We start from the raw sequence: 25,512 nt of genomic DNA on the forward strand, positions 1-25,512 counted from the left end.
TCTTAGTGCAGGGCTATTTGTGTGGTGATAAATTTTCTCGATGATGCGTACTTTCATAAATAAAGAAGGATCATGGTCCGGTTGATTAAAATCGTTATAAAGAACCCTAAATTGCGGATCTTTATTATCAGACCGGTGTTGATTCATTCTTTTACGCAAAGTTTGACGAGTTTCAGCAACATAAAGTAGTCCACACAAAGTACATTCTATTCCGTACACGACATTGTCCGTGGAACAGTCCAGAGGCTCGAAAGATTTAGTATAATAAACTATCTAGATAATTACCCATGCAACGCTTATGATGTTTTATCCATGGACGTAAAATGAATAAAGTTCCATGTTTTATCTTATATAAGGATTTACCGGGTAAAATTATTACATTGACAAATAAAACATTATTGTTTTAAAAAAAATGCAACAAGAATAAAGAATATTTTAAGAATTTAGTTGACAGTTTATATTTACCATTATGTACCTATAAAGACCGATTTCGATACCTCTCTTGATTTTTTTTTATCATCAAGTTTCTTTTAGTAAGAACTAATACAAGAATAAATTATATTATAGAAAAATATCAAACAACATAAGTTAAGAAACGATTGATAAAATCTTGTGTACGGTTTATATTTCTGTTTCGTATCAGATTTTTTTTTATAACACCAGCGTTACTTCTCATTTAAAAAACAGTGAGGTGCTTACTTGCTTTTTCGGAATTGACCAAAAAGCTATAGAATAATGTAGCGAAATGACCGTATTTATAGATTAGAACTTTGTTTTTCCATTTTGAATTATTTTACACTAGTTATTTTGGGGACCTTTATAGCTTGCTGTTCGGTGTGAGCCAAAGCTCCATGTTGAGGCCGTACTTTTAATCTATAATTATTTTATACTTTGTGACTTAAATGGAGATGATTATTTGGCACACATACCACATCTTCTTATTTATATTACATTGTAACCGGGAGCTGTTTATAATATTTTCATTTCGATAAAAAGAAATATGCAATTCAGTAAATCAAATCGATTTGTACCATATTGTTACATTCAAAAGTCTTTAACTGAAGTAAATAATTGATAGAAATAAATTATTTGTATTGCATCGCTCCTAAAATAATGTCCAGTGTCAAATATTACACATCGATGATCAATTAGATGTTAACTGATTCAACAGAAATTTAAACTTAGTACTAGGATCAAATGCAATTCATTACGTTACAATTGTATCCAATATTAATATTGCTAATAACATTCAATCGAGAAAAAGACACATGTGACATTGATATGCATTGGTTTGTTCTAGCCTGATACGGCGAGCGCGTGTCGACAAAAAAAAAAAAAAGGTCATGTTAACAAGAGAACAATTGTTGTGAATCAGAGCCAAATTGACCTTTGTACAAACTTTACTCATAAATAATGCGTACTTGTGGACAAAAGGTCACAGACGAAAGGTCACAATTCAGTTTCTGAGACTATTTTCTTGAAAAAAGAAAATACTTATTTTAAAAAAATATTTTATATGTATCTTGAACTATTGTATATATAAACCAACTCTGTAAACAAATGTATTAAATGAAAAAAATAATTGTTTAGCAAACAAACTATCAAAGTGGCTTGGTACCTAAACAGCTTCATGGTGTTAAGAAATATCATATCATTTGCATGATTAAAATTTGATAAATCTTCATCTACCAAGGCTAAAGAACAATTTCATAAACTGTAAAAAGAACATATGTAATCAAAAAAGTAATCTTTTAAGATATTTCTCTTACATACTTAAACAATTGTCACTTCCTGTCCTGTGACTTTTTGTCCTGTGACTTTTCAGTGTCCTCTTACTGTTAAGAATAGGACCTCCCTTACCCAGGGCCTTGCTTACTAATGGAGAGAAAGTTGTCGGGACTACCAATCCTAAGTGCTAGAGAGAATAAAAAGTACATCAGTCATTCTCAATTGTATATGTTTTGCGTAAAACAAAACGGTTTTAAATGTTGAATTTAAGGAATGCTCGGATTTAAAAATTTAAATCTTTTTCGTTTGCTTTTTGTTGAAATCATCCTGAATAGTATGTAATATTGTACGCTGAACATTCAACGATCATGGCCAAGCATTCGTTCTTCAAAATGCAATCTGTAGAAGAAAAAAACACGGTTTTAAATTATGTACATTGGAAATCAAGAATCGTGTGTCGTGTTCGACCTATAATTCTTTGTTAAATAGTCGAAATTGACTATTGATATATAGTTTTTTGGCACCTACGTAACTCTATATATGCGTGTTTTTGCCACTTTGCTTAGAAAAATTATCATATATCTTAATTCTCTTTCAATAACTTTCCTTATTCAATTTGCTACTCGTCTACCAAAAAAAAAAAATAGATATTGTTTCATTTTTGCCATTTTGTTTAAGTTCTTGGTAGATGTATGTCCTTTATGATCTCTCAGGTAAATATAAAAAATGAGTCCAGAGTTTTGAGGTTGTGAATTAAGGATTAGTCACTTTATGGAACACTTATTTCCTTGGATGGTGGTACAAACTTGTATTTTATCCTTTAAAGTTAGTCTGCCTGTTTATAATTTACAGTTTTAAGGAGAATTCTTCGTCTTTTGCAAATAGATAAAGGATAAAATGAAAATTTGCTTTCGATTGCATTCAGGCAGAAAGAAATATGTTTTGATATATTTCAGACGATTTTAAGTACGGATATTAAACTATAATTCTTAATCTCTTCCAATTTACAAATATAATTTGGTATTGTTTTTTCTGCAAATGGTAGATGAAACTTATGTTCTAACTTTTTCAGAGGTCTGTGAAATCTTGAAAATATGACGTTCCCGAAAATCACAAGTCGCTATATAGAATACTTGTAAAATTCAGAAACTTGCAGTGCGCTCATATTTAATACTTTTCTGTTAAAAAAGAAAGTGTAAAAATGAGAAGGCGAAAACGGGAAAAGGGGAGGGTTGTTACACGAACACGTTCTTCGCAATTTCATTCTAAACGAATAGTGATTATCTTACTTTTTGTTCAAATATCGAATCTGAGACTACTATAACACTATGTGTGTTATAGTAGTCTCAGATCGAATACACAATCAAATCTCTAACTTATCCATGCTTGCAATAACCTTTTTTATTGACAGGTTTCTGCTGGCATTTGATTGGACAGCAGTTTAATGTAGGCGTGACAATCTATCACATTTATCCAATCAGCTGTCTTGTTAAACAAACCTGTGTGCGATGACCCACTGTCCACATAGTTTAGTTTTTTTTTTTTTATAATGAATTGATCATCAAAAGGACGTTGTTGGCCAGGGACTTTCTATACTAATGAGAAAGTCCATGTGTGTGCTTGTCAGATAGAAATAGACAACGCTTATATTTAAGAATAAAAAAGTGATGAAAAAGAAATATTACTATGATTGGACGGATATTTAGACTAATTCACTAGCTGTGTTATACAGACCATAGATGTAATACCCATGGGTATTACATCAATCATGGGTATTACATATATGTACAGACGAAGAAATAACGCCACGTGTAGCCAGGATAAAAAAAAATGATGATTTTAATTATGCTAAAAATGATATATTATCCAATGAAAGGGGAAGCGTACGATGTGTCGGCCCCTGAATCCGCCACTGACCTAGGAAATTACGACATAATTAAACAATTAACAACTTTGTAAAAAAAATAATAGAAAAGCGTCTTTTTTATCCCTTATATTTTATGATATTTTGTGGACAATATAAATCTTAAGTCAGTGTTTCAAAGTCATATCAGATAAAAAAAATAATTGTAATTTCTGCCAAAAAAAAACGTATTTTAGAATCACAAAATAAATGAAATCGAATTTGGATTAGTTTTGTGCTAAATGGAATTTATTAAGACTTTAAAATATCTATTCCTTTATAGTCACTATTTTGAGATCAAATTTAATGAGGTTCATATATAAGTATGTGCCAAAACAGAAAAAAATACAGTAACTGTTGCAGATCAACGGGTATGTCTAAACACTGCCCAGGACCTCCTGAGTGCACTCAGGACATACAAAGTGCACCCAGGACTCTTTTAAAGTCATCGTATATGCACACAGGAAAAATGTTTGTATCCTTTTCACGTTGTTTATTTTAGTGGAAACTTTTGGAAGATTTTGAAAACGAATATAAATAGATATTCAATGTTTTTATAAAATAATGAGGGCACGTGTCACTGATTTCACAACTACTCAGCCGTGAATAATCCAATCAACAAAATTGATTGGATTATCTTTATTGCTTATGAATATATATATATATTCAGATTCAATATTTTATTAATCTATCTTATGAATATCATGTTATTAAAACAGTGTTTTTATAAAAATTTAATAATGCGAAATTGTAAAGGTTTTTTCGGAATTGATTTATGTATTTAAATACTTTGTGTATTGACTTTAACGATAACGGAGAAAAAAACTCAAAAGTCCCATTTAATGTACTTTTATACAGGTTATGTGCAATGAATCAGCTAAATTAATTTTGTTATTGTACGTTCTGCAGTTCTTAAGTAAAAGAAATAACTATTGATATTGTTTTATAGTTTGTCTATATTATCAGTTCGTTTTTGTTTTTCTTCGTGAATTTTTTCTCCTTTCCAACATCAATTAAATAAACGAATATCATTTTTTATTTAATATAAACATACCAAGTGTTTTGTTTTGTTTCGCTAAGTCTAAGATCTTGGTAGAGTACGCGCTTTCATTGGTTTCTTTCTTTGGTTTGGCTAATGGGCAAGTTTATGTTTTATCTTTATTTAACATCTGTGCATAAGGACTTAGTCGTTGTAAGAACGGACTGAGTATCTTTCAACAGTCTTCGAAATAGTCTTTCTCGCTGTTCTTGATTATGAGTCTTGCAAAAACAACATTAAATTGATATGAAATAACATGTTTTCTGTAAGACGAAAAAGTTCATAATTTCTTATGAGCTCGATTTAAAACCAAATCTTACTACCTGAATTGTTAAGAAAAAAAAAACAAATATGATAAATGACGGGAGTTCAATGTACGCATTATTTTAGCCTGTTTGTGAAAGGGGGTCGGTCTTGATCGGGACAGAAAACTGACAGAACAATGGAGTCAAATTCATTATTCAGAATTTATTTTGTCATTGAGATTCGTTCAGGCTTGTAATCATGGTAATACTGGAGAAGAACGATGTTAAGGAGAAACAAAACTTTACTGTTTGAGTTTGATGATTTGAAAATCGTATTTTGATAAGTACGGCAACAAATACAGATAAGAACGGACTTCATTTTAAACCAAATATTGCCTTATTAAAATGTTGATGACAAATTCCTTCTTAAATTGTATTTCCCTATTCAAACTCGTTTGAGGAATTTATTACTCCCCGTGTATCATCGGTACAGCGGATATAGCTTAATATGTACTTCGAAGGGTGAACAGCTATATACCGTACATTCATTTAAAAATGCACCGTACTGAAGGATTTATGTGGTCAGCTGTACACCGTACACAACGCTTCTTTTCGGAATAAAATATCGAAAAATAACATATGTATGAAAGATTTCAATGCCAATTATTGAAACAGCTATACTCATTACGCACACACAGTGGCCTTCTGTATATATGTCTCTGATTCTATCAATAAAGAAATGCACTGTAATGGCGGGAAATTTTATTCGATCTCTGCGAAATCACGAGGCACATATTTTTGTAAATTTTACAAATGTTAGCACGTGAAAATCTTTCAAATTTATGTCAATCAAAGAGCACTATTTGAACATTCTAAATCTTCTTAAGTCTCCTTAAGTCTCCAGCCGTTGCTTCGTAATAATTCGCTAAAATATGATTTCCGGTAAGTAAAATATCCAAAATATTTGTCAAATCCGCGAGTTATTATGTTATTTTAGGCTAAAATTCTTATGTATTTTAATTATTTTGAAAACAAAATGAAAATTTAGTCTTATGAATAACCATCATAAAAAATATAGTTTTTTTTCAAAATTGAATCGTGCATTATTTGTGTATTTGATTGCTTAATTGCCTTCTCTCTAGTGTTATCTCTGTTTTGCCTACTGACAAATGACGAAATAATGCAATATTCAAAATTTAGTATTTTACAAAACTTTTTCCCGATTAAAAACTTAAAACCGACTAAATAAATTGAGAATTCAGTGAATATCGATGTCGAAATTAGCCCTTGGTAATAAACAGTCAGTTTGTGTATAAACATGTTTATTGCCAAGAAATAACTAACAAATTTGTTAATTATGTATGTACAAAGTATGTGTATATTGCATGATCAGCCCTTTTGCATATAACTTTTTTTTTATTTGATTCAACAAATTCCGCTTGTCCAGGTGTCATTAACGGTGATGTCCACACCACGAGTAGTTTATTATAAATGACACAATACCACCGCGACCGATCGATAATATAAGACAAATCTGCGTGCCGTGTGCAGAGTGTCGTCCCTCCTCTAGAGGTACACATTGATAGTATGTAAACAAAACATTCTTATTCCACAAAAAGAGTTTAGGCAACTGTATCCTTAAAGTATTCAAATCTTGTAAAAATAATTAAATATCCAGAAGCATTATGAATATCTGATTGCAAATAACAGTGCATAATTGTTTTATAAAAGAAGAAACATTGACATGTTTAAACAATGCGAACAAAATGTGTGTATCTTTTTTCTGATATTCATATTTTACGAAAAACCATCTAACCTGATGTACAAAAAGTACTAAAAAACAATGGCAGTTCATTTTTTCATTAGAATACAGAAATTGTTGCACTCTTATTTAACACCAACATAAGTGTAAGCATCTATATCCGTAGCCTAATCACAATTTATATTAAAAAAAAGCAACTCATCTAGAGGCATTTGAAATGACTGACTGAATATAAAAGTTCATTTATTTTCATAAAAAAGAAGAAATATGGCAATTATTAAACAATTCAAACACAATGTTACTAACTTATCATTTACATGTATCATATTTGAGGACAAAGAACCCATCCTGTTGTACAAAAGTGCTGATACCAATGACAGATTTATATTAAAATAAAGACAAAAATGGACTTTTAATCAACAGAAACAAGGCTATAATTATCTTTACTGTTGTATCATTTACATTTTGTGAAAACTAATTAACAAAGTGAAATTAAAATGCATGACTGCTTAATAGGGTACTAATTTCAAATGATATCATTTTATCTCTTTTAAGTAGTATAGACACATTCTGAGCATGCTATTATTCTACTATAATGTAATTTATTTAGCAGAAAATTAAAAGAACCAATAATGGTGAAATCAGAAATATCGCATTTAAAGTCATTTTATATATTTGTGTCTTATGTTATTGCGACAAGTTGGATACACATTTTCAGGGAATATTGTTTTCTAAGAGGTCCGTGTTTATCGCATGTAAATACTGCGTAGTTCGTTTCACATAAGAAGTTGAATGAGATAGGTATTCGCCGATCCGTGCATACAATTAGTTGCCTGATCGATCAATGACGGTTGTCACAATAACTGCCAGATAAATTCTGTGAGATGAGTCAAATAAGCTTCATTGTATCGATCAACGATCAGTCATTGATAAGTCAAGTTCGCGTCACCGATTGTTCACCGAATAGCAAGTTTACGTCAAACAGTAACACCTACGGTTTCAAGTATAGTATACATTATTTAGATGTTTTCATCAAATAACAGAAATCATTATTCTGATTAGTTACATTTTCAAACAGAGACCAAATCAATTTCCTCGTTTGTTCTCAACCATTCAAGTTTAAAGTTTAATTTCATTTCCATTCACACATTGGAATGTATTTCTGCTCAGATTATGATACAAAACTGTAAGCAGGTAATTAAATTTATCACAAATATGACAAATGAACGTTCATATACGGGATAATTCTACAGACAAAAACACAAAAATGTGAAACATTACAGCTCACCATATGTTTTTGAGCAAAAACCTATACCTTATGAAAATATTCAGTGGAGATACAAAGATTATATTTTGGTACGCCAGACTCAATCTTTGTTTAAATCATGCTCCTAGTTGTAGTTCCATTCACATACAAAATTGAAGGGTATTTTAAAGCAACTATTACACAAAAATTAGACCTACAGTTGGATGCAGACCAAGCAAAACATAAAGTAAACGCACGTTAACGCCGCGTGCTTATATTTCATTTGTTAACTCCAATTTTCGCTTTACCAGTAAATGCGCGATTACTACAATTGCGTTAACGCGGTCAAAATGGAAATTTCTTATGTCTACTCGAGTAAATGTGCGTTTACTCTGTGTCCGTTTAGTCAGTAGTAAACGCGCGTTTTCTACAGATTTTACATCTTTACCTGTACGTGCACTTAGAAAACACGCGTTTACTATTCCCGTTACCTATTTCTGGAAATTATAAATATACTTTTTTTCTGGCTAATTGTAATATTCATATATTGTAAATGATAGATACATAAAATATCGTTAACAAATATTTTCAGAAATTATTGGATAAGTAAATTCTGCAAAACTTAAAAAAAAGAAAGTTTTATATGTTAACAACAGAATTCATTACGGTAGATTTAACCAAGTAATGTTTCAAGACTTGAAATAAAACAGACGACATAATTGATCTATGAAACTTTGTTTTCAGACAATACACTTATTTCAAAATATTTGCTGTAGTTCATGGTTTACTGAATTTAAGAATGATTTAGTTGATCGACATTTATATATACGATGTATAATGTCAATTTTATTACACCTGTTCATCCCTGCAGACATAAGGAATTGTTTTTATAAAAAAAAATCGTTGAAATGATTCCTTCCCTTTTATGTCACACAATCCATCCAAAGATATAAAAAGAGAGTTCATCCCACCAGTACAATTATATAAAAAGACAATTTTCATTTTTTTATTGTTATACATATAATTAACCGTACACTTAAAGAGCTTTCAATTTGTGTAAAAATGTCCCTCGTTAGGTACCAAAAGAACAGAATCTTAATGCTGTAACATAATAGTTTTACCAAGGTTATAATACTGACACCTTATATTGATACAACAACACATTCAATTTAATTTCTTCATTTTTATGTCTAACAATCCAGGTAAAAAAAAAAGTACTCAAATATGAGGCCACTACAAGAATAGTATTAAACATAAGAAATGTTGTCACTTTTTATTGTTATTGACATAAATAATAGTTACCGTAGACCTATAGAGCTCTCAATTTGTGTAAAACTATTCATCCTTAGGGACAAGAAGAACAGAAATTTAATGCCGTTGTATAATATTTTCACAAAATGGAAAATATTGGCACCTTCTTTTTTTTTGCAACAACACCTTATGCAATCATAAACTTAAATGTTTTCACTTTGATGTTTAACAATGCATTCTGAGGTATAAAAAGTACTCAATTAAAAGGGCAGTACTAGAATATTAATAAAAAAAATGAAATATTGTCACTTTTAATTGTTATCAACATAAATATTAGTAACCGTATACCTATAAAAAAGAACAGAATTATAATTCCGTTGTTTAATATTCTGACAAAATGGAAAAATATTAGCACTTTTTTTTATGCGACAACACTTTATGTAATTATAAACTTAAATTTCTTCTCTTTTATGTCTAACAATGCATTCTGAGGTACAAAAAGTAATCAATTATCAGGCCAGTACTAGAATATTAATTAAAAAAAATATTGTCACTTTTTATTGTTCGACATAAATGTTAGTAACCATAGACTCATAGAGCTCTCAATTTGTGTAAAACTATTCATTCTAAGGGACAAAAAGAACAGAATTTTTAATGTTGTTATATAATATTTATAACAAATTTTTCAATTTTAGACTTGGATTTCTTCACTTTTATGTTTAACAATCAATTTTGAGGTATATAAAGTACTGAACTCTCAGGCCAGTACTAGAATATTAATAAAAAAAAAAAATTTTCACATTTTATTATTATCGACATAAACATTAGTAAATGTAGACTTATAGAGCTCTCAATTTGTGCAAAACTATTCATCCTTAGGGACAAAAAGAACAGAATTTTAATGGTGTTGTTTAATATTCTAACAAAATGGAAAATATTAGCACTTTTTTTTTATGCAACAACAATTTTTGCAATTATAGACTTAAATATTTTCACTATTATGTCTAACAATCCATCCTGAGGTACAAAAAAGCAAAAGCACTCAATTATCAGGCCAGTACAAGAATATTAATTAAAAAAAAGAAATATTGCCACATTTTATTGTTATCGTTGTTCTGATGTTCTGATGTTTTGAAGTTTTGCAATTTTAAAATTAAATTTCATCATTTTTATGTCTAATTATCCATTCTGAGATATAAAAAATACTCAATTATCAGGCTTATTATATTTCAAATTTGAGATGAATCCTTTGAGAAATAAAAAAGTTATAAGCATTTTCATTTTGTCCTGTAATTTTTAACGTTTCTCAGGTCAAGTTTTTCAAATATTTTTGGTTTTCTTCTTTTATTTAAATATCAAATGATGAAATCTTATTATAATTAAATTTAAGATAAATCCTATTATAAATAAAAAAAAGTTATTAGCATTTTCATATTGGTCCTGTCATTGGTCCAGTCATAAGAGTAACCCACAATGCAGTAGTAAACGTGCGTTAACGTTTTACAAAAAATTAAAGACGCACATTTTTCACGTTAACGCGGAAGTAAACGCGAAAGTAAACGCCCGTTTGCTTTGTATGTCTACTACAATTTTTGAGTTAACGCAGAGTTAACGCGGCGTTACATAAAGTGATCGCGAGTAAACGCCACGTTAACTTTTTCCGTGTGTCTACATGTAATGCTTGGTCTGCACCCAACTGTATACGGCCAAGGTCATCTATGCCTCGAAGTAAAAAGTCTTTAGAGCTTTGAATACACTTTGTAAACAGTTAATTTATAAAATGACTGTATCAATAATATTTCATTTCAAAACAAAAGTGCTGTCTATTCGACTGGTGATACTTTAAGAAACGAAATGTCCACCACAGTCGCATAAAGCAGTTTATTGTAAAAACACCAGGACACCTGTATTATAATTAGGTAAAACATGCACGCGATTTGTTTACAAAATACTAATCGACTATTAAGTGTAAAAATGGCATTAACTGTCTGCGAAAAGCATGATCATATACTGTGTTACCTCTAGATTTCAATAAGATATATGACCAAACGTGTTATGGATAACAATACCTATATAAATAACAAGCATGGTATGATTACCAAAAAGACAACAATCTACTAGTGATCAAATGAAGAGGATGATCATATACTGTGTTAACTATAGATTTCGATAAGATATATGACCATACGTGTTATGGATAACAATACCTATATAAAGAGCATGATCATATACTGTGCTTAACTATAGATTTCGATAAGATATATGACCATACGTGTTATGGATAACAATACCTATATAAATAACAAAGTGTGGTATGATTACCAAAGAGACAACAATCCACTAGTGATGAAACGAAAAGCATGATCATATACTGTGCTTAACTATAGATTTCGATAAGCTATATGACCATACGTGTTATGGATAACAATACCTATATAAATAACAAGGTTTGGTATGATTACCAAAGAGACAACAATCCACTAGTGATCAAATGAAGAGGATGTTTAGTTACGTATTAAATGTTTGAAACAAAATGAATGTTATTCATTCCAAAGGTAAATGGTGACCTTTAAGATTATTTTTATTCAGGAAAAAAACATACGTTTACATGGATCGTTTGTATATTTATGAGCATTATATACGACATAACTATATCAACTAAAACTATAGTAAGGACATTGTCTTCCATTTATCATCATTTGAATGATTATTTATATATGCGAGGGCGAACTCACAGTAAGGCATTCAAATTTTCAAAAGAAGGCCAAAGCTGAGATGCGGTAACGGTATGATTGTCTACGGGTTGACTCTGAATGAACACTAAGGCCTTGAATCTAGAGAAAAAAAAATGTTTCATTCTTCAAAAACGTTGGTGTAGTGTTTACGTCGTACGAATACAATGTTGTTGGTTGCTTTGCTGGCCAGCACGAACACACCACGCTTTCCGAATACGTGTGGTTATTTCAAATACAGATCTTTTATCTTGTGGAAATAAACTTTGAAAACGATGATACCAATTGATTCAACCTGACAAAAGTGCATAAGCTGTATGTGTTTAGCATACGAAAAGGTTGATCAGAAAATTTTCAAGTTAAAATTTAGGATATATTTGAAAAATAAGTTACAAAATACAAAACTCTTAAAAAAACCTTTTCATTATTTACGTGGATACATTTATCTGAATGTTCACCTGTATTTAATTTGACATTTGATAGAAACGTTTTGACATAATCTTAAAAGTATAAAAAAAACTGTTTTAATTACAATACGATCTCAATATTACCTTCTCCTTTTAAAAGTATTTATTTGATCAAAATACCGTACCAATACGCATATGATGTGAGGCATTCGTTCTGCCTGACATTTTACATTAACTACATTGAAAGGGTTGATACTTATGGCGTATGTATTATATTAAGAATGCCAATATCTCTATGATTCTCATAAACGAATTGGTTGTATTTTTACTTCTATGTAATTGCGTCTTTATCTATTGAAAATTTTATATTTTCCTAATTTTAATAAAAATACAAAATTTACTGTATACTTATCTGTTTGGTACAAAACACTTACAATCGACTGAAAAATAAAAATAAAAATAAAAATACAAGTTTAAATAAATATAAAAAAAAAAAACACCACTTCATCAATTTTAAAAAAATATGATCAATATATTGTTTTGAAGTGTTTATGTCTTTAAAATTGAAACTGCATTTTCTTAGACGTGATAGCTAATAAAGAGAAATAAATATATTCAGATTAGTCTTAAAGAAGACAATAACATATCGTTTAATTTCATTATTTTATAATGTAATTTTGGGGAAATAAAGGTGCAATACCACCATATCATAGTACGTCACATCCCGTGCATTCGAAAAAGGGTCGAAAAAAAAATATACCATTGACTTTGATAGTTGTAGGAAATTAATCCTACATTTCATTGCAGTGAAAACATTCTGAGTCATCAACATATATCTTGGGTGTTTTAAAACACCATCCTTTTTTTTATTTGGTGTTTCTATAAACTGTTTTGGAAACTCGAAGTAACATGGTTACTAACGCTTGGAAACAGGAAAGAAAAGGGTGGACATTTGATTGGTTAACTCATAGTGATGGTTATTATTTTATATGCAATGAAATGTTATTTGAAATTTTGTCTGTAGTACTGGACAGGATAAAACTTTACTCATGCCAAGTATTTCTTTATTTGACACAAAGATAAATTCTGCACAATTTTTTGAAAAGTGCAAATTTAACAGAGACTAATAGGGGAAAGTCAATGGTAGTATTACACCTAAAGACATCTAACAATTAATATCACATTTGTTTACATATGATTTATGAAGCCCACGTATAAAAAAAAACAACAACATTGAAATATTTCAGAAATTACAAGGAAAACAAACAAGCATAATATAGAGATAAACTTTATCAATTAAAATAACACATCAATTGCTTATGTATCACAGTATACTTATCTGTCTTGTAAATAACACTTACTGGCTGAAAAATAACAGTAATACAAGTTTATTATCTGGAAAATATGTTAAGCTACTCACGATACAAAACATCATAGTCTCAAAAACATCAATGCATACAATTTATAAAATATAGTAAACATATTGTTGTAAAAGAAGTGCAGATGTCTGTCCATTTAAATTAATCATATCAACACAGACCTCGGAAAGGATAGTATGTGTAAAGGAACACTACAAGGTATGCTAGATTATTATAGTTGTAAACTGATTTTAGAGAAATTAAGCCATTTAAAGTCGTCATTACATTTGATTGTATATGCTTGTTGGAGCTTACATAATTTAGTACTTTAATAACTAAATAATTACATTTGTATAATAGTTGTTAGCAAGTTGTAAGCTTGATACTTAGATATACCAAATTGAATAATGATAAAACAGAGTAAATTTCTTTTTAGTAATTTCCTCTTTTAAAATCACTCAGTGCGAATAATATCTAGATTGAAACATATTTAACTGATGCTCAAATGTCACTTATTCATCAAGGAGAGGCAAATCAAGCAAAACACAAAACTCTGGGATTCGCATGATCTCCAACAGGAGCTAGTCGGCGTGCGTCAATGGGACAAATGATACCTGATATGTATGTATCACTCGCAATGCCAGTCCATACTTAGTCAAAACATCACTATCGGGAATACGACACAATCGGTAAATGTATAGATCAGACGACTGTTCTTAGATACAAAACTCTAAGACAACCACAATATGTCGTTAGTTAGTTGATAACCATCGAACAGATCAACCAATCCGTGATAGTAACTGTGAACTTCTATAATGTCGAATCAGTATGTTAGTGCTGAGAAATTGAAAGTTGAAATCGTTTGTCATAAATTCTCGATTATGTCAATTTTGAAGAAAAAAAACTAATATATTAACATGATAAAGCAGATTTGCTTCTTTCGGTATATGAGGTGTAAGCACACGCGGGTTATTGAATTACAAAACATCGTTGATATTTCCGATTGTGGAATCAAAGATTTTTGCAAGGTGTTTTTTATCATTTTCTTTGAGATGATTTTGAAAAAAAAGCTATGTCTAAGGTGCTTATAGTTGGATAAGACAAACAACAGGAGGTGCAAATCCTGCAATGTTCTCCTGTTTTATACAAAGACATGTGACATTTAAACAAACCATCGAAATGACAAATGTTTTGTGCTCGAGCACCCTTTGATATACAACTAAAAAGATGTAATATGATTGCCAATGAAAAAAAACTATTCAAATGACGTGGATAAACATTATAGGTCGCTGTACGGCCTTTAACAATGAGAAAACGTATTTCCAATAGCCAGTTGTACAATGAATATTCAACTTGTAAAACCAGGTTTGGATGTGTGCAACACATCTCACATTTTCTACTTTTTTCACGAACTTTATGATTGCTTTATTAGAGGTTTTTTTTTTTTATTCATATAAAAAGCAAGGATTGTTTTGTTTTTGAATAATACCAGCAGAGAGATTAAAGACAAAAAGAAAGTTAAAACGCTGTTTGGCAATTAAATTGTTTGCAAACAAATGCTAACAATATTTAGAAACAAAAGCAAACAACTTATCTTTGAATTCATGATCCATCCCGAATAAAATAATATAAAACAACGTTTCCTAGTTCATTTATATGATTTTTATGTTAACAGCATTTATATGCACATGATTCATTTGTTTTTTTTTTTCACAGTTTGATTTAGAAGAATTATTTTATTTACAAGAAAAACCATGGTTATAAAAAACAAATAAGTACACCATAACTAACACAATTCTATATACATAGTCTTGTAATCGTTAGCAAATACATCAAATAACACAAATTTAATCCCAATTTCATATTGTATGTTTAGAAATTTAACTGTGACGTCACTTTTTGTGGCGTTGATACATTCGTGTGACGTACAGTTCATTATTCTATTGTGCTGTATTTGTGTTCTGTCGTAAATTAATTTTTAGAGTTCGTTGTTATTCTGTGGTTAACATGTTGAAATGGACTATTATATTATTTATTTATGTATTTTTCTGTCCTGAATGTTCTTGCATTTATTTGTACTTTAGTCCGGTCACGTAATGTTGTCATTTTAGCGGAATTTTTAACATTGCTATATAAGCGGGAGGTTTGGCTAGCCATAAAACCAGGTTCAACTTACCATTTTTTCTTAAAATGTCCTGTACCAAGTCAGGAATATGGCAATTGTTATCACATGGTCCGTTTTTATGTATGTTGGCGTTTGTTTTTGTAACAGTTCAGTGTTTCTGTTGTTCCGTTTTGTTTCCTCTTATAGTTGATGTGTTTCCCTCAGTTTTGGTTTGTGACCCGGATTGTTCCTTTTTTGTAGAATTCAAATATTGATACAGGTTAAGAGGAAACATTTGATATATATGTATGTATTATTGTAAACGTTAAGACGACACATCACAATTTTGAATATTGATAATGTTCCAAACAAGGCAACAATGCGTTTTGTTTAAAAATTCATATAAAGTATTTCCTAATGTATTGCAGACAGGTTGAAGACATAATGAAAAACAACATCGGTCTGACAGTTAAATCGGAATACGTATAACATGCGGTTTATATCGATCTATTCAGATGGGATCCTAGTTTTCTTGTTCACTACCAGTATACTAGATGTCAATTCTTCCTTCATTTTTTTAAAAGACATTTTAGACAAGATACAAGGGGGCACTGGAAAATCTATCAAAAACAAAAAAAACACCTTGTCAAAAAGATAAACGATAAAAGGATAAACAACAATAACAAAACTATACAAAAAAACCTAAGACCTATTCCGTCGTATTAGTCATGAAAATATCCATTGTAAGTCTTTTGTGGTAAAATAGGAAAGATTGTTGTTATGACAAGTGGAACATATTCATAGCTATATGGAATACAAATATTTCAAACATGTCAACCAAACTATGATCGCGTCCACAAAGCCATTTAAGGGATGCAACAATGATCGCGTCCACAAAGCCATTTCAGGGATGCCACTATGATCGCGTCCGAAAAGCCATTTAACATGTTTAAGGGATGCCACTAACATTAGTATTTGGATTCAATGTCTTCTGTGTTATCAGTTACCCTCTATCATGAAAGTCATGATTTAGTTATTAAATGTCTGGTTGAAATAAGATAATAGAGGAAATGGAATCTAACAAAACCTAGTCAAACACCTCAACATTGAATTGAATGACCGGAGCACATAAACAAATCTGAATCATGGTAATATATACCTTTATCATAAAGGTTTTGTATCAAAGATGTATGTATTTAATGGTCATTGTTAAATATTTAGCCTATAGTTACGGGTTGTCTATTATCCGAACGAGCCTAGTGTTTAGATATATTTCAAAATCATGTCTGTAGTAAATGACTGTTTTGACTATTTGTCACTTACAAAAAACGTAGATAATACTTACTAATCAGATCTCTCTTCCTTTCTGAAAGACGAAACAGATCAATGGTGTCAGATTCCCAAACAAATATACTGATAGATGTGTTGTCGTTTACTCAGATAGCATTTCCAAAGCAAAACAAATGGGTTCAAATAAAATGTGGTTGATTTACGTCATTTTACCACCTATTGTTGAATTATATTGTGAGTTAACCACTCCAAAATCGTTATGGACAAAGATAACATTAGTATGATAACATTAACGGCATTACATTTTCTGCATCAGACGTGTATTACGACAATGAATGTCTCTTAGTTGATGATTGACTCAGCAAATATGAGTATCTAAAATTTAATACAAACGTAAAATGTCTAAATTGATAAGTATACGCTGCATTGAGAGCTATGCATTATGCTTCTATTGAACATTTTGTTATCAATTATGAGGCGGTTTAGTGTTTTAAATAATCTGAAACATAACCATCGAAAAAGGGCAAATGTCGTATCGTAGAACATACAGTTCACTGTTAAAATATGATTAATGTATGTACGATTTTTACCGTTCATTATTGAGGATTGTGGTTAAGTTGTTCAATGTTGTTCTGGAATTATCAACAAAACAAAACTGCAATGTTTTATCAATATATGAGTATAATATTTTTATAACCTTAGTTATTTTGGAAAGTTCGGTATCCAAGTAACTAATATACGTCCATTCATATCACTGATGGCACACGCGAATATTGGGATATATATATATATAAATTGATTAAAAATGTTCTTCTAAAAAGGTATAAACTATAAAGTAATACCTCTTGCTTGGGGCACGCTCATTAAAAAGATCACACGTTGTGAGAGAGGAATACATTTTAAATAACATCCATTGAAAATTAAACAACATCCTGTAAAACTTAAATCACAAGGCCTTTTGAATTCACTAGATAATTCACACGAGTTTAAGAAAATAGGGTTTTCTTTTTACCTGTAAAATACACATGTACTGAGTTAATTTAACCTTATTAAAGATCTTCTTTTATGCCATGTCTTTAATTTTGACAAAACTTAATTAATCAACCTAAATTGTTACTGCAATTTTGGAACACAATTCATTTTTTAAAAGGCTATCAGGGATTGCTTTGGAACTTCTATAATATTAAATTCTTCATTTTACAAAACATGGGTGTCATTTTTTTAATTTATTAAGTTACATTATATACAATAAAAAAAAAGTCCACTGCGTTATTAACTAAACTCGACTGACACCATAAATTTATACCAGGCTTAAGTTAGTGTTGAAAATTTTCCAGTAATCATAAAATATATCTGAAACATTCAAATAATTTTGAATACAATTTAAGATATGTATTTGAATAATGGTTGAAAGTTCTAGTATTTTTGATGTGCATTGTGCAATGTGAACATGACATTATGTATATACAAATTTATTTAACCGAAAACTTAATTTATGTTATAGATAATGCATATTTTAAGGTTTTTCTTGAAGTATAACACACCGAGGGGTGTCAGGATTAGTCAAATGAAAGACCGACCGTAGGTCTTTCTTTGGGCAATCTTGACACCCCGAGGTGTGTTATACGACAAGAAAAACCTTATAATATGCATTATCTGACTTATATACCGTCTATAAATATTATTTTCTGCAAAGTTTTGCATTATTTACATCCTATTTTACCGACAACACAAAAGTGGGATATTCTTTTCTGATGTGGTCAAGTTTTAATATACCCTACGGCTCATTTATAATGTGTAATGAAACTCACTAATTAAACTAGATATATAAACGTTAGAAATCATTGTCAAGTTTGAATAGAAATATAACTGTAACGGCATGAAGCAAGACACAACTGAATTGGTACGGTGTATGAAAAATTCAAAGGTCACTTCGTAAGTAAATTATTGTATCAACTTTATTTATAAAAGAAAGATGCTTTTCTTTGTCTATTTTCATGACATTTTTATCGCGGAAAAGCAGATTTTTTCAACAATTTTGTAAACGAACAATTCAGAGTAATTGTTTTCTCTCTTTTTTTTGGCAATACAACTTGTTTTTATATAAAACTAGGAATACATATTATATCCCCTCCCCATTTTAAAGTACATGGCTGTTATTCTACAGAAAATAAGAATGTTGGATCATTTGATTAGATGGAGTAAAAGGCATATACAAATGTAGAAAACAACTGGCATGAAGAGAGCACGAAATCGTGATACATGTACATGTAACACGAAAAACGTATATCCATAGGTCAAAGTATGATTTCCAATACAATGTGAAAATATAAGATTTTTAAAATCCTACACATAATGTGTTAAATATGGCTTGATTTAAAGTGTTATGGAAATGTTTGCAATATTAAATTCATCTCACATAATGCCCCTTTATTGTATAGATAAATAAACAAAACTTCACATTATTTGTTTTGGAAGTTAAAATGTGCGTCAACGACGATTTTAGGTATGTCAGTCTAATAAACGGAATAAAGGATTGTTTCTGCCTTAAACCTACGAAATATGGTATTAGATAGCTATCAAACGATTTTAATGTTCAAGTAAATTAAAGTTTGCTTTTTAACCAGAAAAAAATAATGACCTTATATATGTTATGCCTTGAAGCAAATTTCATTGAAACTTGGTATCGTCCAGGTTGATTCTTCAAAAGAATGACCTATAGTTCTGAAGAAAATAACTCTTTATATAGATATAAGAAGATGTGGTATGAGTGCCAATGAGACAACTCTCCATCCAAGTCAAAATTTATAAAAGTAAACCATTATAGGTCACAGTACGGTCTTCAACAAAAAGTATACCTTTGTAGGTATATAAAACATGATATTTTTTTAATCCTACCAGAAATAACTTTCTTTGGTCATCTTGTTTTATTTTTATTTCAAAGGTTATATTCATTGTATATATATATATATATATATATATATATATATATATATATATATATATATACATATTTACTCTAAATACCAGCACAATAATGTTAAATCTGCAAATTTCCGGAAGCAATTTTTTGTTCTTCCCTCGCCGGGATTCGAACTCATGTTATTGGGATATCGTGACAACACCACCTGCACTGTGTCCAGCGCTGTAGACCACCTAGACTGAACTAAACATTCAGCTTTCGGTGGCCTAGTGTAACCTTTCCTCGTCAGTAGAAGCTAGAGTTGTAACACAGTACATGATATATTAGGCATGCAGATGGAATTGATTGCAGATTAGCTAAATTATCTGTCGTAAAGGATCGTAAGATGTAGTCACAGAAATAATTATTTGATAAGTACATCTAAACAAGTGACAACTCTACGACAGATCCATCTACAGGATCACCAGTGAAGGTGATGCACGGCTGTAAACACATATTATATTCATAATTACTCTAAATATCAGCACAACAATGTTAAATCTGCAAATTTCCGGAAGCAAATTTTTGTTCTTCCCTCGCCGGGATTCAAAATCATGCAATTGGGATATCGTGACAACACCGCCTGCGCTGTGTCCAGCGCTCTAGACCACAAATATATATATGTATAAGTGTTGATGAATATGGTGTTGATGATTATATTATGTTTATTGTGAAATTTTAGTTTCAATGCTATATTAAATACATTGTGGATTTCAAATTGTTGTTTAAATTTCTAACCAAGGGGAATAGCTGTTGTTAAAAAAGTTCCTAAATTGATGAAATACAATAGATAGACACAGAAATAGGTTGGTTAAGACTTGGTCGAGTAGGGTTCAGACTAGGTCGAGTATGGTTCAGACCAGGTCGAGCATGGTTCAGACTTGATCGAGAATAGTTCAGACACATATAAAATGGTTCAGTACTGGTAGAGTATAAGTTCAGACTGTTAAGTATGGTTCAGACTTCGCTCGAGTAATATCAAGTAAGTTTCACACCAAGTCAGACTGGTCGAGTAAAAATCAGTACAGTCGAGTAAAGATATAGGCAATTTCAGATTTTTTCTGGTTTGTAGAGTATGTTCCTAATATAATATAAATATACATATTACGTCATGTCCATAAAAACAATATTAAGGAACTTACCCACACCCGATACATCTGTACAGGTATTTTCCTTCCTCTTTTCGTTTCGTATCCTTTTCGTAATCACTGTAATAAACAACACAATTAATTAAAATAAACTCTTTTTAATGTGACGATATAAACACAAGGTAGCAATGAATTAATGACATTCTTATCTATATCGTAAAATCCTTATAGAACTATTTCTGCTTTGCATATACTTTTCCCTCCTTTCCCCCGTCTTTCTTACAGCAAAAAACCGCATGAACTGATGAGGTCTTTAGATTTAACAATTTGCAGTACAGTTTAATTGAAGAAGCTATATATAAAGGCAATAGTAGTATACCGTTGTTCAATAGTCATAAATCAATTTAACTGAAACAAATCCGGGTCACAAACCAAAACTGAGGAAAACACATCAACCATAAGAGGAAACAAAACGGAACAACAGAAACACTGAACTGTTACAAAAACAAACGCCAGCATACATAACAACGGACCATGTGATAACAATTGCCATATTCCTGAAATGGTACAAGCCATTTTAAGAAAAAATGGTGGGTTGAACCTGGTTTTATGGCTAGCCAAACCTCCCGCTTATATAGCAATGTTAAAAATACCGCTAAAATGACAAAATTACGTGACAGGAATAAAGTATCAATAAATGCAAGAAAATTCAGGACAGAGAAATACATAAACAAACTATACCATAGCCCATCCCAACATGTAAACCACAGAATAACAACGAACACCTAAAATTAATTTACGACAGATCACAAATACAGCACAATAGAATAATGAACTCTGAATCACACGAATGTATCAACGCCACAAAAAGCGACGTCACAGGTAAATTTCTAAAAATACAATATGAAATTGGGATTACGTTAGTGATGGTGCTATTTGATGTATTTTCTAACCATTACAAGAATATTAATATAGAATTGTGTTATATACGATTATTCCAAACATTATAAAAATAACTGGCAGTGTTCTGTTAAGTTCATTCAATGATAATATACAAACGAAACAATTTTACTAACTTCCTTCGATATTCGTAAATGTTACTGCTAAAGTCGTTGAACCCATTATTAACAGTCGATTGTGAATGTGACTGCTAAAGTCGTTGAACCCTTTATCAACAGTCGATTGTGAATGTGACTGCTAAAGTCGTCGACCCCTTCATCAACAGTCGATTGTGAATGTGACTTCTGAATTCGTTGACCCCTTTATGAACAGTCGATTGTGAATGTCGATTGTGAATGTGACTGCTGAAGTCGTTGACCCCTTTATCAACAGTCGATTGTGAATGTGACTGCTAAAGTCGTTGACCCCTTCATCAACAGTCGATTGTGAATGTGACTTCTGAATTCGTTGACCCCTTTATGAACAGTCGATTGTGAATGTGACTGCTAAAGTCGTTGAACCCTTTATCAACAGTCGATTGTGAATGTGACTGCTGAAGTCGTTGACCCCTTTATCAACAGTCGATTGTGAATGTGACTACTGAAGTCGTTGACCCCTTTATCAACAGTCGATTGTGAATATGAATGCTAAAGTCGTTGAACCCTTTCTAACAGTCGATGGTGAATGTGACTGCTAAAGTCATTCACCCCTTCATCAACAGTCGATTTTGAATGCGGCTGCTGAAGTCGTTGACCGCTTTATCAACAGTCGATTGTGAATGTTACTGCTGAAGTCGTTGTACCCTTAAGCAAACAGTCGATCTTAAATATTCTTGTGAATCGAGAATATTTTAAAAAGAGGTGGAAAATATCAAAGAGGACATTCAAACTCATACGTCGAAGACATATGGGAAACACTATGGCAAATAATGAAAACTGACGAAAGGACAAACACAAGTTAACATAAAACTACATATACACAATTAAAAGAAGACTGCGCAACACGACTTGATAATGTCGTTTGAAAACAGTATGGTGTCCTTAGCTTATACTATGCATATTTTGCCTTACTAGTGCGGATAACTATGATGAATGCCTTTTACATTCAATATCATGGTTATATCGTAAATTTAAAGTATCAATAGGTTCTAAATCTTTAACTAGACAAGCAGAAACATTTTAACGAGCAGTATATTTACGAAAATAAATTACGCTGTACGTTTGCACATCATTATCAGTATTAATTACTTAAACGCAATCCTACTCGAGTTAGTGCTTGCTAACGTATGCAACGCATTACAAATGACTTTGTAGAAGATGTAAATCGAAGCAAAACAAAATATTAAAAAAAAAAATGTGAGTTGGTGAAATATATATCAAGAAAATTAAGCAAATACGGCTTTAAAAAAACTGCTACTTAGGAACAATGTAATGAAGATAAGTGCATACATGTAACTAGTAAATGTGTCAACAGTAAAACGGTGCACTGGTTTACACAAAATAGGAAACAAATTTATCCAGAACCATGGAAAGAGGGCTTCATTTCCTTAAAAGAAATTCAGGTATACACGAAGATAATGTGTGATTCACTTAAAGATTTGACGAAAAGTTTACATTGTTTTAAGCGTAAAATTAACACTGTAAAATATACAAACATATTGCCCTACCTTTTTGGTTTAGGTAATTCTTTCTCTCTGTTTCCGATATGTTGTGTACGTACTCCTCTGTCAAAATAAAAATGAAGTATTTACATATGACTCCTTAAATGCATAATATCAAAACAAAACATTTTAAAAATGAGGGAAACAGATATTCTGTGCCAGTTTGAAAACAAGTATTCCTGAATAACTTCATAAGTTTACGTAGAGCCGAGTGCATTGTGAATACAATTAAAAATGTGCATTGTCATAGACCACATGTCTATTTACTAGAGTCCATTGTTATTCCATTATAAACAATACATTATTAATGACCACCTCGTTTTATTGAATGCATTGTCTCCCCTGCGTCTTTCATGGGATTCAATTCAGAAATACATTGATATTCAAAAACAGAATTTTGATTATGCAAAAATACATGTCACTTTCAAATAATATAGATATATTAAAGTATGTATTACGACTACAGAATGTAGTCTACAAAACAATACTCTTCTCAGGTATTTCAGTGGATTTACCTTATTTTGAAGATGCCAAACAGTTGTTTGATGTCGTTATCTGTTACGGGCTTAGCAGTATACTGTATTTTCGGAAATTCGGGTAAAGGCTCTATCGTCAGCTTTGCAATGTCATCTGTAAGCTTCTGTAACGACTGTAACAATTTGCCATCGTTTCGTGTCTTGTCGAGTTCACATTTCTTCTTTTCTAAGTCGCCTCCCGCCTTCAAATCTATTTTAGTATCTGCTATGATTTTTGTCAATTTGTCCTTTTCCTTCCTGGATTGATCCTTGACCGATGCAATCATCTGTGCGACACATGTATCAACCATAGCCTTTATCTTTGTACCTTCTTCTGTAATAGCTTTGACTACTCCTTCAACCTTCACATCAAATGCCTTTAAACCTTCCTCTATCGTTTTAATGTTTTGAGTTGCCTCATGTACCTTACTACGCAGGTCTTTTGTATTCTTCTCCTTCATCTGTGTTATGTTGTCCATAAGCTTTGAAAAGGCATGCCCTGTGTGACTGCCAGTCACACAACTACTGCACACTACTAAATTACATGTCTTGCATACAAAACTGATGTCTTCGTTGTGTTCCTTACATTTCGATTTACCTTCCGGTATAACGTCCGAGGAAGACTGAAACTGGTGATTCTTTGTTACTTTCTGTCTTTTATGAAAAGTTTTACAATTTTCACAAAAGTATTGTTCACACTCTAAGCAGTATTGGGATCCATAGGCACTGACACAAATTTCACATGTTTTAGAGGCTGCCTGTGCCATTTTGTCGCGTATCGTCCTCAATGAATAATACACAGGTAAGGTAAAAAAAATCAATGACAACAACGTTCTACATTTAAATCAAAACATGGTTATATACGTTTATCGTGTATTTAAAGGTAGAACTGTGAAACATAAAACTTAAGTTCTTATTTGAATATATTATGAATATTTTACATATAAGACTCCATTTTATTGACTACTGTTTTATTGGCTAGTGTACGGTTTTATTGATGATATTGGTTATTGACCTGGATTATTGACTTGGTATTTATAATTTAGATAAACAAAAAGAAGTATAACATTATCATAATAATAAAAGGAGTATGTTTAAATATCACACTATGGGAAATAGTATATTGTAAGTAAAATGTGTACGAGATTCTAAAAAGATTTAAGTCCAACAACATACTTTACACAAGTTTTTTTTTATTCCCCAGTCCAGGTGTTTTTCATTTTTATTTGTTTATATCTGTAATAAACTCTAGTCTAACTAAATCATATCTGCTCAAAAAATGT

The 25,512-nt window shown here is 30.9% G+C and overlaps 1 protein-coding gene across 4 annotated transcripts in view; it reads right to left on the reverse strand.

The window, feature by feature from the left end:
• The window catches only part of LOC127731602 (E3 ubiquitin-protein ligase TRIM71-like), a 402,197-nt gene extending 377,166 nt beyond the window's left edge, over nt 1-25,031 (reverse strand). Inside the window, exons 1-4 of one of the 4 annotated variants that reach the window (XM_052240377.1) lie at nt 24,230-25,031; nt 23,721-23,777; nt 21,170-21,235; nt 17,121-17,141 (exon numbers count right to left, since the gene is read on the reverse strand). In XM_052240377.1, the coding sequence (XP_052096337.1) occupies nt 17,121-17,141; nt 21,170-21,235; nt 23,721-23,777; nt 24,230-24,996 (911 nt within the window). In that variant the 5' untranslated portion in view covers nt 24,997-25,031. The remainder of the gene's footprint in view (nt 1-17,120; nt 17,142-21,169; nt 21,236-23,720; nt 23,778-24,229) is intronic. The other 3 variants (XM_052240379.1, XM_052240378.1, XM_052240380.1) reach the window with 3 other exon arrangements.
• Between the last annotated feature and the right edge of the window lie 481 nt (nt 25,032-25,512).

The sequence above is a fragment of the Mytilus californianus genome, unplaced genomic scaffold, assembly GCF_021869535.1.
Source record: "Mytilus californianus isolate M0D057914Y unplaced genomic scaffold, xbMytCali1.0.p SCAF_20, whole genome shotgun sequence".
Lineage (NCBI taxonomy): Eukaryota > Metazoa > Mollusca > Bivalvia > Mytilida > Mytilidae > Mytilus > Mytilus californianus.